Raw genomic sequence first — 12,999 nt, 5'->3', positions numbered from 1 at the left:
GCATTTTGCCTAAAATTCATATTTGGCATGGTTTCAGAAATTTCCACAACAGGTCCAGCTAATTATTAATAATACATGTAAAACAAAAATATCATAAAAGTTTCTTTAGAAGATATTTTGATAACCTCCACAAAAGGTTGGACCCCCTTGCTTTGTTAAAGTTTGACACAAAACAATTTGACATCACAATCCTCAATAGATTTTAACTTTTATATGATTTTTGTCGGTATTATTTGTTTGAAGGTTAATTTATGTTTAAAACTTAAATGTTTACCAATAGTAATTTTTTGTTGTTTTTAACACATTTGAAGGTTTTTCCAAAAAATTTGTTATTTTATTTGTATATCTACACTTAAACTCTATTTTCTATTGTACTTCCTCTTTTTTTCTACAGTTTATCTTTACTGTTTTGTATTACTTCGAGGACCTGTTGGAAGAATTTTGGAAAATTTCAGGTTAAATCCAGTTTTTATGGATTTAAAAACTAGCCGGAAAATATTGTACGTTTTGGATTTATTTTCATTTTAAAACAGCTTTTTATCTGAGAAAGTATCAGCTTGAAAGTTTGTGATTTTCCAATCCATAATGAAGCAAACTTTGCCATGCTTCTTCCAGAACATCTCTTCCGGCTCCAATGTTCTCAAGAAATGATGTGAGCATTTGGAGCATCCTCAAGAAATGCATTGGGATGGTGAGTGCAGTTTCAATCACAGGCTTCATGAATATTGCAAATTTGTGCTTTTTCATTACTAAAATGTCCAATTTAAAAGATTTAGGCATGTCATTTAATCAGAAAACAATACATTGAAGTTCTTTATGCGTAAGAAAGAGTTAAATTCCACTTTATAATGTCACTCAGAAGTCATATGTTTCAAATTCTTTGTCGAAGTGGTAGCTCAGTATTTAAGACATTGAACTACTGATCATAAGGTCCATGAGTTCAAATCTCAGCACAATCAAATTGCCACTTCTGGGCCCCAGAGAAAGGCCCTTATCCCTGAAATACTCAGTTGGATAAATTAGATAATTGCCGTTGTTAAGGACATCTACCATCTACCAGGGTTTTTGCATCACAAGGTAATCAAAAAAATGGAATTGATATCATTTAGAAATGGTGGAAACAATCCTATTGATTTACTGTGGGCCTTAAGGATTAAGAAATACCTCATCAGTCTTTCTGAAACAACAGGATGATTTTTTTTTTGATTGATTGATTGATTTGTTGATTTATTTGTTAATGTATTTATTGAAACTTAAAAATCCAATTAAAATGCACTTTATTGCATTTTATTAATTTCCTTTTTGATTATATTTTCTTTTTTTTTTTTACTTCATTAGATTTATTATATATATTTATCTATTTTGATCGATTACATTTGTTTTATTTATTTTATTATTATACTTTCATTTATTTCTATATACTTGCTGTTCTTGCCAGGCAGTTCTCAAAAAAATAAAATAAAAATAAGAACGTGTATGTGAGGTAAACTAATATATGTTTTTGGATTAATGAAAAAATGAATGCTCTAGCGTGATATCTTTTCTCAAATCTAATTGGTTAGAATGTGTTGATAAATTTTCAATTGCAGAAGCTCAGTGTCCCGAATTACAAATAAATGTTACGGCATAGTTGACATGTTGAAGATTTCTGTGATGATATTTATTAAATTAGCATTTGAGTCTTTAATGTCGGCACTTAAAAAAAACAAAAACAACCGTATATGATACACATTCCACAAATGTAACCCTAAATGGATAAAAAAATGTGCAACTGTTGGCAAATTCTTGTTGTGTGTGTATGTGTGCTACGGCGTTTTATGAAGAAAACAATGAATGACTCGTTGTTGTGATGTGAGGTTGCGTTTCCAGTGCACCCTACATACACATAACTTATTTATAACTTAATTGTTTTGTTACTTATTTATATGGCTTTGGGACAATGCTGCCCTGACACACTCCACCTGTAGGCTGCGTACTGATTAAAAATTCAATCCTGGACACATTTGCTTACATGGAATAAGTTGTATGACACTGTACGACCATGACGGTTTGACAGTAATCCATACAGCTGCATTATACTCGTAGTACGCAAGAAAATAAACACGAGCCTCTGAAGGTCTTAGTGTAATATTCCCTAACGTAATTATTAGCACTGCAGAGACCAATCAGGAAAGTACACAAAATTGCTATACACAATGGCTGCTATCTTTCATTCTGCTGCAGTTTGGCAACATTTAGATTCAGAAATGAGGGATGATACTACCTATGGTTAGCTTTCCGGGTATTGTCCACCTTTGCTGTTATAATAACCTCCATCCTTAAGGATTTCCATTAGCTTTGGGAGATTGCTGTGTGGATTTATTTTTATTCTGTGACAAGAGCATTGGCTATTTTTGGTGATGATGTTGGGGTGCAGCCAGTGTTCCAGTTCAATAGGTGTACTGGGGATGAGGACAATGTTTTGTGCAGGACATTTACATTTTCCACTCCAACCCTAATACGTCTTGTGTTCATAGAGCTTGCTTTGTGCACAAACCATAAGACAAACTCTACTTCATACAAGGACATTGTATTTTTGTGGCCAAAAAAAAAAAAAGGGGGGGGGGGGGGTAGTTACATGTGTCATGTCTACATTACAGCACAGTAAAAATCTTTCTTCGGATATCCCAGTGATTTTAGGAAGCTGGGGACAGAGTGCAGGGTTAGCAATGATATACTGTAGCGCCTCTGAAGCACAGAGGTTGGCAGGTTGGTAATACTGGGGCGTAAACCCCTGACCTTTCAATCAGTAACCCAGAGCTTTAACTGCTAAGCTACCACTTCTTGAAGCACAAATAAGTGGGTGATGGTCAGGTGTCCACAAGATTTTTGCCACATTCCATTTAGTTCTTTCAGGGTAGTTCATTTGAGTGGGTGGTTTGTGTACTTTTAAAAAATAGGGGCTAAAAGGTCATTTGAAAATCTCAGTATTGAATAGAATAGGCAGGTGTTATTGCATCATGAAATATTTGAGCCAATTAGAGTTCAGTATGCAAATATAGGAAATGTGACACTGGCTGTTATGAGCACTTTAGGTTTAATGCATTTATATAAATAATTATTACATTGTGTATCTTTGGCTTATACATGTTTTCTTTTTTATTCTATGATACAAAACAAGTCAAGTCGAATCAAGAAGCTTTTTTTGTCATTTCAAACATATAAAGCTGATGCAGTACACTGTGAAATGAGACAACATTTCTCCAGAACCCTGGTGCAACTGTGTGCAAACAGTGCAGACAAAAGACAGTGCAAACAGACAACACAAGACTGTGTAGGACAGATACACAAAAAAACTAAATAGCACCACCAGTGAACCCACTATATAATGTTATACTATACAATGTGCAAAAGAGAACTGTATACACTACAAAAGTGTATTTGTAAATAAACACAAAATGTAAACACAAAATATTGTGCAAACCATAAACAGCAGCAGTCGAATAGAAGTGCAAAACAGCATTTAAACAGTTATAATAATATAATATTGGTGGTGCTGAATACATGGATGTGTGTGAATCGAAATGAGTATTGAGTGTGTGTTTGAGTTCAGGTTGTAAAAGTTCAGTAACACACAGTTGAGTGAGTGTATGTGAGTTCGATACAGTTGTGTGTTGAGGAACCTGATGGCTTGAGGCAATTACAGATTCACAGTCTGGATTCAAGGCCTGAATGCTTTAGAACCTCTTACCTGATGGTAGTAGAGTGAAAAGTGTGTGTGAGGGGTGTGTGGGGTCGTCCACATTTCTGTTGGCTTTGCGGATGCAGCGTGTGGTGTGAATGTTCGTGATAGAGAAGAGAGACTCTGATGCTCCCTTAAAGTTGACAACCATCTCTTTGGTTTTGTCAATGTTTAGAGACTGGTTGTTGGCTCTACACCAGGTTGTTAACTGTTGCACCTCCTCTCTGAAAGTGGACTCATCATTTATGCTGATGAGACCCACCAGCAGTGGGCTGAGCACACAGCCCTAAGGGGCCCCATTGCTTAGTGTGTTGGTGCTGGAGATGCTGTTCCCGATCCGGACTGGCTGAGGTCTCCCAGTCAGGAAGTCCAGGATCCAGTTGCAGAGGGAGATGTTCAGGCCCAGTAGGCTCAACTTCTCAATCAGGTGCTGAGGGATGATTGTGTTGAATGCTTAACTGAGTCTATGAACAGCTTTTGAACGTATGTGTCCTTATTGTCCAGGTGGGTGAGGGCCAGATGGAGGGTCGTTGCAATGGCATCTTCCGTTGAGCAGTTTTGACCATACCAAGGGTGGTAGCTGGGTCTTGATGTGCCTCATGACAAGCCTCTCGAAGCACTTTATTATGATGGGTGTGAGTGCGACAGGACAATCGTCATTGAGGCAGGAGGCTGTAGACTTCTTTGGCACGGGGACGAAGATCATTGTCTTAAAGCATGTAGGAACAACGGCGCTGCGCAGGTAGATGTTAAAGATGTCAGTGAAGACATCTGCTAGCTGTTCTGCACATTGCCTGAGCACTCTGCCAGGAGGTTGTCTGGTCGAGCAGAGTTCTGTGGGTTAACTCTGCATAGAGTTTTCCTCCCTTCAGCCGTGTTTGTAATCATTAAGAATTATATAAAAAAAAGTAATCTTGTTTGTCTGTAAATGTTTATGTACTGTAGTGATTATTTACAGTATCAAGTCACATCCGGCTTTTATTGTCATTTCAGCCATGTACAGTGCACAGTAAAACAAAACAAGGTTAGTTTAGATTGTAGTTATTGATAATTGGCTGCGGTTTGAACACAATTCTGCAATTTGTTCTATTTATAGGCAAAGACATGAGTCAGACCTGCTGTCTGTTTATAAAGTTTTCTAAAATAACATTGTTTTTATTATTATTATTATATTATTATTATTCTTTATCAACATGCCAGATTGAATCCAATCACAAAGTAAATTTAAAGCACTTGTTTCAAGGTATTCTGAAAATATTGATACATATATATATTTTTTTCTCTCAGGAACTGTCTAAAATCGCAATGCCAGTCATCTTCAATGAGCCTCTGAGTTTCCTGCAGCGCCTTACAGAATACATGGAGCACACATATCTCATCCACCAAGCCAACGCCTCCACAGACTCCATCCATAGAATGAAGGTAATGGCAGGAAAGCAGCTGTTTCTTAGACAAATGGCTTCTGGAAAAGGGTTTCTTAGAACATAAACCACCTCTGACTAATCAAAATTTTAATATTTAATTGTTTCCAGCTGCGAAGCAAACACCAGGTTTAACTCAAAACACTTGTTTTAATATAATGTTGTTTCTATTCCTACCATTTGAACAAGGACACGTCATTTATGCTGGACACTCCACATAATCTAAAGAATTTGTTATTGTTCATATCTTGAATGTGTTGTTTTTTTTCAATCTTACAAAGTTCAAGAAAAAAAATAGAAAGAAAGGACAGATCTTATAGCAAGAGATAATTGGAATTTCCAAGCTCATGGATGTTCGTCAATTCTAAATGTAACTATAAAAGGACCAAAGTCTGTCTTTTTTTAGTAATAATAAAAAATGACTGCTGCAAGTTGCACAATGACTGTTGCACAACATATTGTTGATTATTTTTCTATAATCGCATAACAACAAGTGTGTTAAGCCTGAATATTGATCTTTCTTGCACAGGCTAATGCTGTTCTCATAGACTAGAATCAAAGGGCAGAATTTAAATATTGAAGTAAACAATTCCTGCTTAAACAAAATCTAAAATGAATTTGTTTAACTCTAGAACAGACCCTTGAAATCTGTTCATTGTTGTGATGTTATGAGGAAATTGGCGAATGCAGGTTTAGATGACGTAGTCCAAATAAGTGTAAAACAAAGGAGGGTCAGTTAATCAGCAAACAGCATAATTTGGACAAAACAACAATATGAACATGAACAACTGAAACGAGAACAAAAACTGGAAAGACTAAGGACAAAACAAAGGCTTGGTAAACGCCAGAGTATAAAGTCAACTGAACGCATTATTTTGCCGTGAGCTGAATGAACTTTGGATCCAAAGCTCACATACCAAACACACCAATCTGCCACTCTTGGGCCCCTGAGCAAGGCCCTTAACTCCATAGTTGCCATAAATATAAGTATTTGTATTAATCTGTGGGTGTAAGCATTAATATTTGGAGAAATGTGTAAATGATTGTATGCATGCAAGTGTGTATTGAGAGTTGGAGTTCTGTGTATCCATATTTGAAGGGCATGATGTCTGATGGGAAATGGAGTTTTCATCTGGTAGTTACCTGACAAATGTTTAGTTTTGTCACAACAGCACCAACATAGAATGAACAAAACATAACCGAAAAAATGTCTTGACATTAAACTCATATCTGGATGCATGACTGTTATATTGAAAAAAATTGGATCGTGTAATAAAACACTGCTAGAACTGCTGTGCATTTTTTATGAAGGGCACCAAATGATGATGCATAATAACGACAGCTGCGTGTCTGCAGTTAATGAATGTGTATCGAAAGATTATTGTAGTGTTCAAATATTTACAACCATTTTCGAGGTGTGTTAGGTAATGAGAACAGTACAGTAATGTTTCTTTGTGTCGAACAGTGTGTGGCTGCATTTGCCGTTTCCGCTGTGGCATCACAGTGGGAGAGGACTGGGAAGCCCTTTAACCCACTCCTGGGAGAAACATATGAGCTAATCAGGTGAGTGCTAAAGTTTTACTAATCTGTACATAGAATACATTTCAGTGGGGGGATATGATGTAGTTTATCATTAGAAGTATAGAGCTGGTAGAAATATCCAAGAATATTATACTGATTTCACTGCATATGACTTTGAAGCATTCGATTACAATTTACTTTTTTCAAATAACATCAGAATCAGAATCAGTAAGAGCTTTAATGCCAAAAATGTTTGCACTTTCAAGGAATTTGTTTTGGTGGCAGAAGTTTTCAGTTGCACAATTTATTTTTATATAAAAGATAAATAAAATACAATACAAGATTTAATAAAACGAGACAAGATTAAAAAGTGGTATTGCACATTCTTATATAAAAATATATATATTTTTATTTATTTGGTTTTATTATTGTGCAAAAATACAAAAAATAAATACAAAAAAGTGGTATTGCACATATTTATTTATTTTTTATTGCACAATTGAGAAAACATTTCAATGTCTATTTTATACATTACTTTTGTCAGATCTGAAACACATATAAAATCTCTCTAGTCTTAGCTTTTTGCATGAAATAAAATAAGCAAAAAAAAAAAATATATATATATATATATATATATATATATATATATATATATATATATATATTTTATATAATGTGAAAAAATGTACATTTTGACTGTATGTCTTTAAAAAAATCCTAATTTAACTTTTTAGAAATTGATTGTGAGACTACTGTGGAGTCTAGGAAGGTGTGTGGGGTTTTATAGGGTTAATAGAACTGCAGGTGCAAACTATATACCCTGCAATCTAATTTTGACCACCAGGTTTTGTGTACATATACATTGATGCTAACAATTAGAACCTTAGGACTGTCTTGAAAGGTGTTTGGAGATGACCACCGCACTCAAGCCTCAAACAAGAGATTGACCTCATCAAATCTGGAGAATAGACTTATTAGAGATTTGCACCTTAAAATAAGAAAAATGGGAAGTAGAAAATATACAGCTGGTCTGAAAATCGAATAGTTCCAGATAGGCTCATAAAGTACATCAAAGAAGATTCTGATGGTTCAACAGTTATATGGTCTTATTGATTCACAATGACAGATAAAATGGTGTACTGCATCAGCTATATATGGTTGATATGACAATAAAAGCTGAGGAGAACTCCACAACCACTGATGATTCTGAGCAACAAAAAAAATCGTTTGGCAAGCAGGTTATTCTAATAATACATGGCAAGCTTAACATCAGAGCTTTCCAAATCTCTTGAACTCATTGTAATAATTGTGAGGCAATTTACATTTCTCAGCTGACCAGGGACCACAGGTGACTTGACTGAGGGTGATAAATCTTCCTGTCTATTTTGCTTCCTAATCAAGCATTCAAGAAGGATCGACTAGAATCCTAGCTGAAGCTTGAAATTTGTGGCGTGCCAGGTCAACCTGTCCCAGAAGACTCTCAAAGTCTTTTAGGGGGAAAACACAACTGGCAATGTGTAGACTTGCCACTGGGGAAAAGTGACCAATCTTGCCCCCTTTATCTTGTCAAACCTATTTAAAATTTGGGTTTCCATCTTTCCACCAATCCATTGTATGTTTGTCTATTTTTGAGACCATATCCATCCACCACTGAGCAGCCACAGCAGATGTACAATAATTCTCTGACCGAGCCCAGTCATTGATAGATTAAAGACCTTCCAAAAGAGTTTCTCCAAGCAGACAAAGTCACACAACTTATACAGCTGATTTATAGCTGACTATTACAACATTGTCTCAGAGGATCAGCAAGTGTTCATGACAGAAACCTGGCAAAAACCTAAGTTTGTTTCAGTGAAACAAGAAAACATTTTAATCAATAGCATTTGTTGTCGAAGTGCATTTCTGGAATGGCCAAAAAGTCTTAAGAGATCACTGATGCATCTGATATAATCAGTCTGAGCATCCACAGTGGACAATGATACCACCTATGGTTGCTTTGAGTGTCCTCGGCAGACACTGATACTACTCATGGTGGCTTGTCTGAGTCTAATTGGCAAGCTTAATAACATCCGGCACATGCTGGAGTCCTGGGGTAGCATTCTCAGTGAATATATCCTCATGCGGTGGACTGTGTGACCTGCTTTGTTGTTAGAGAGCTCTTCTCTGAGTCCCCTGAGAGCCATAGTGCTGCAGTTTGTGTCCTAGGCATTGTCATCTTATTTATTTGGAAATAAAGGAAGGAGGCAATCAGACAGATTCTGCACTATCCAATGCCAGTGGCCATGAGAGGAGATGAAACATCTATGGCACTAGGGATAAGACAAAAGGTAGGACATTGAATTAGAGTGCCTGCCCTTGAAATATGAAATTAAAACAAATTTGTGTCCCAGGGAAATAGGAACAAGCGCTGAAAAGGTTGACAAACACTGGTAACCCAGTTCTTCTACCTGTAGTGTAAGTATAGAAAGGGTTTTCAGAAAATTGTACAATGGACAGATGGATACCTTCCTTTTTTAAACAAGAATATAAAAATAGAGCAGAAAGTCTTACTTTGGTGCTTCTTTTTAGCCAATAAATATGTTCATTAATTTGGTTGAACCTGGTCATTCTTGACTCGACTTCCAAATATCCCATATCTATTTTGCCATTTAGCTGATGTCATGGATACCAGTCTTATATTTATCATTTGTTTGGTTTTGAATATGAAATGTCTGAAATCTAGATGTCACTTTATTGTAGTATGAAGGTTTCTGATTTTCCAGCCTTGTTTATCTTCTACTGTTTATCTGCTTTTATCAGAGATGATCTGGGCTTTCGTTGGATGTCAGAGCAGGTGAGCCACCACCCACCCGTTAGCGCATTCCATGCCGAAGGCCTAAATGATGACTTCGTGTTTCATGGATCCATCTACCCCAAACTGAAGTTCTGGGGAAAAAGTGTGGAGGCTGAGCCACGTGGAATCATCACTCTGGAGCTCCCCAAGTAAGTGATTTTATTTATGCATTTTATTTATATTTGGATGTGCCACTGAATGATTGGTTTATTGACTGTAGACTTAAAAGGTAGGTGGAGATTTGGGCATTTTTGGTACTTTGCTAACTGCTTTCTTCATAATCAGTGGATCCAATACACAATGAATTAATAAAATAACTGTTCAATACAATTTCTTCTGTGCCCAGACAAAAGGAAGCATACACTTGGACCAATCCTACATGCTGTGTCCATAACATCATAGTGGGTCAGCTGTGGATCGAACAATACGGCAATGTGGAGGTCATTAACCATAAGTAAGGGCATGCAAGGTTACAGAAACTCATTACAGGAATAATTTACTTTAATTGAATTCATGTCAGTGCGATTAGAAAACCAGACACCTTTCAGAAGAGCTGAGAATGCTCGGCCTATTGGTGTAATTATCACCAAACCTCACGGGGTTTAAGTTAGTACATTTCTTAAGATGTTTTTTCTATGAAAATGTTTGACTTTTTGTACAATATGATCTTTTTCACCAGAAGCAAAATATATTTTGTTTGACTTGTTTGACAGAACTGGTGAAAGGTGCTGCCTGACTTTCAAGTCATGTGGCCTTTTTGGGAAAGAACTGCACAAAGTGGAGGGTTACATACTTGATAAAAGGTAAAAGATCACAATTGTTTTTAGCCCAATCACTCCTTTTTTATATTTCTAACTGTTTTTATTATTTGTATTTTATTTTATATTAATACTTAATATGTATTTCATTATTTATTATTATTTATTTGACATTAATATTTATAATATATTAATTTATATCAATTTGCCATAATTTGTTCAGAATTATACTTAATATAATGGAATGTACACAAAGCAAGATGCTTTCTGTTGATTATATTTTGTTTATAGCTGATGTTAATCATACAGGTCCCTCTGAATAAGTGTTAACTACAGAATTGTCAACAATTTAGAAAATGAATATAACATAAGAACAATAACTACTATCAGTGCTGCTGTTATAGAAAATTAATCAACACTTTCTGGCCAATCAGGATTAAGAATATAAAAGTACTGTGGTGCAATTGTACCCAAATAGCTATTTGAGATTTTTTCCTCATATACAGTATTTTACAGACGTACTTATTAAATCTTTGGAGTTTACAATTCCTGTGGAAATCATATATTTAAAGTATCTTTAAAAGTGTCAATTTTAATTTTTTTGAATTTGTTAAAATTCTAAATTCTGTGAACACTGTAATTGCTGCTCATTGTAAATGAATTTAAATTCTCCCCAAGCAGTCTTCACTTATTTTTAGCTTCAATTAAAACAATTATGATGCCTATTAACTAAAATAGATTTTACAACATGCCTTTACAATACATGTATGACATTAAGATGCATATTTTTTGCAGCAAAAAGAAAATATGTGCCATTTATGGCAAGTGGACTGAATGCCTGTACGCCGTGGACCCGGCTACGTTTGACCTCCACAAAAAAGCCGATAAGAAAAATGTTGAGGAAAAGAAAGTCAGCAAGCAGGTCAGGGTTTGTGATATGTGGTTAATTTTATTGGACTCTCAAGATGTATTATTGACAACCAAAATGCCTTAACAATATATTTTATTGTAGTGAAATTTTTGTAATAGAACCAAAGTGACTTTGTAGAAGTGTGTGGAGTGAATAGATTCAGGTCGGAAAACTAGGTAAAGACACAAACCATGTATTTTTTAATTCAATATTAAAGCATAGTCTTAATATGAAATGTATTATTTAATACTTAATTTTTTGACATGGGGATAGGATTACATTTACCCTCCATATATAATAAAATCTATGGATTGATGAATAAATGCAAATAAATATATATATAAATATAAATAAATAAATATATATATATATATATATATATATATATATATATATATATATATATATATATATATATATATATATATATATATAATTTTTATTTATTTATTTTTTCATAAGAACTTATTTTCACACTTTATTCCAATAATGAATTAAAAATGTTTTAAAAAGTCATACAGCTGGAGTTAAATATTTGCCATTGGTTTCATTGCCCCACTTTAGAGCAGTGTGGATGAGGAGGCTGAGGAGATGCCTCCTCCTGAGGCCGAGACCGTGCAGGTCATCCCCGGCAGCGAACTCATCTGGAGGATATCACCAAGACCGGAAAACTCAGCTCAGGTACTGAAATACAGTGGGAAACTCTAATAGTATTCATCATCTTTTTGCTGATTATAAAAGTACATTATTATTATTTGTTTCTTATTATAAAATTGTTAATTTCCACATGTTTTAGTTCATGTAATATAACTTCTGATCTCTGGTCAGTTTTTTTTTTTTTTTTGCCTTTATGAATTGCAGCCTAAGCATTTTAGTATATATACAGTAAAATTATTTTAGATTATTTCTGGCTTTAGATTTATTTATTAATTTAATTCATTTATTTATTTACTAGTGTTACTGTCAAGTTTTCTACTTTGATTGACATATAGCAATTTTTGTTAATTTTTGCTTATTTAAATGTAATAATTTAATAATTATTAATGAATGAATTATCAATGTAATTACCTAATTTAATCAAAATTTCATAATTCAATAATTGAATATTAAAAATAGTCATTTAGATCATTTAAAAATGTCTAGACAGAGTAAGATATGGGATTAGTGTTATAATACTGAAAATGTTTTGATAAGGTAGATCATCCAAGATATCATAATGACCTAAAATTGAACAATTGAACCACAGCATCGACTCTGTAAACCTGCTTTATGACGATTTATGCTACATTCTTTCAGTACTATGCCTTCTCAAAATTCGCTATGCAACTGAATGAGCTGGAGGAAGACATGAAGCAGAATCTCCCCATTACAGACTGTCGCTTTCGGCCTGATATTCGCGCTCAGGAGAACGGAGACATAGGTAAAATCTCACACTAAGAATCAACTAATGATAAAACAATATTGAGGCATAAATCATAAATGCTGTATTGTACAAGCTTCCAGGACCAGTTTATTTCTAATGTAAAAGAATTAAAGAGAATGGTGCATGCTGCTGGGAAATAATTAAATACAGTATATATCACTAATACATAACTTAGGACCAGCTTATACTGTATATGAACTCAGACCGTGTACAAAAGCTAGCATAATGCTGTACTATACAAGCTTCAAGACTTGCATATACTATATTTATAAATAATATGGGAAATAAAGTGCACAATGGTGTTTTACACACAGTTCAGATACAGTAGTGTAGATCTGAAAACCGGCATAGTGCTAAAACAGTGCTTTATTTTATACAGTAGTCCAGGGCATAACATAAGCTGAGATTTTTA

The 12,999-nt window shown here is 34.6% G+C and overlaps 1 protein-coding gene across 1 annotated transcript in view; it reads left to right on the top strand.

Moving 5' to 3' along the window:
• The window catches only part of LOC124387538 (oxysterol-binding protein-related protein 1), a 56,644-nt gene that overhangs the window by 40,363 nt on the left and 3,282 nt on the right, over positions 1-12,999 (top strand). Inside the window, exons 19-27 of the mRNA XM_046851950.1 lie at positions 616-691; positions 5,009-5,143; positions 6,608-6,705; positions 9,463-9,645; positions 9,843-9,950; positions 10,210-10,299; positions 11,050-11,176; positions 11,729-11,845; positions 12,461-12,584. Coding sequence (XP_046707906.1) covers positions 616-691; positions 5,009-5,143; positions 6,608-6,705; positions 9,463-9,645; positions 9,843-9,950; positions 10,210-10,299; positions 11,050-11,176; positions 11,729-11,845; positions 12,461-12,584 — 1,058 coding nt within the window. The remainder of the gene's footprint in view (positions 1-615; positions 692-5,008; positions 5,144-6,607; positions 6,706-9,462; positions 9,646-9,842; positions 9,951-10,209; positions 10,300-11,049; positions 11,177-11,728; positions 11,846-12,460; positions 12,585-12,999) is intronic.

Source organism: Silurus meridionalis, chromosome 6, assembly GCF_014805685.1.
Source record: "Silurus meridionalis isolate SWU-2019-XX chromosome 6, ASM1480568v1, whole genome shotgun sequence".
In the NCBI taxonomy this organism is placed as follows: domain Eukaryota; kingdom Metazoa; phylum Chordata; class Actinopteri; order Siluriformes; family Siluridae; genus Silurus; species Silurus meridionalis.
Note: the sequence above shows the minus strand (reverse complement) of the source record. Positions and strands in the feature narration are given on the sequence as shown.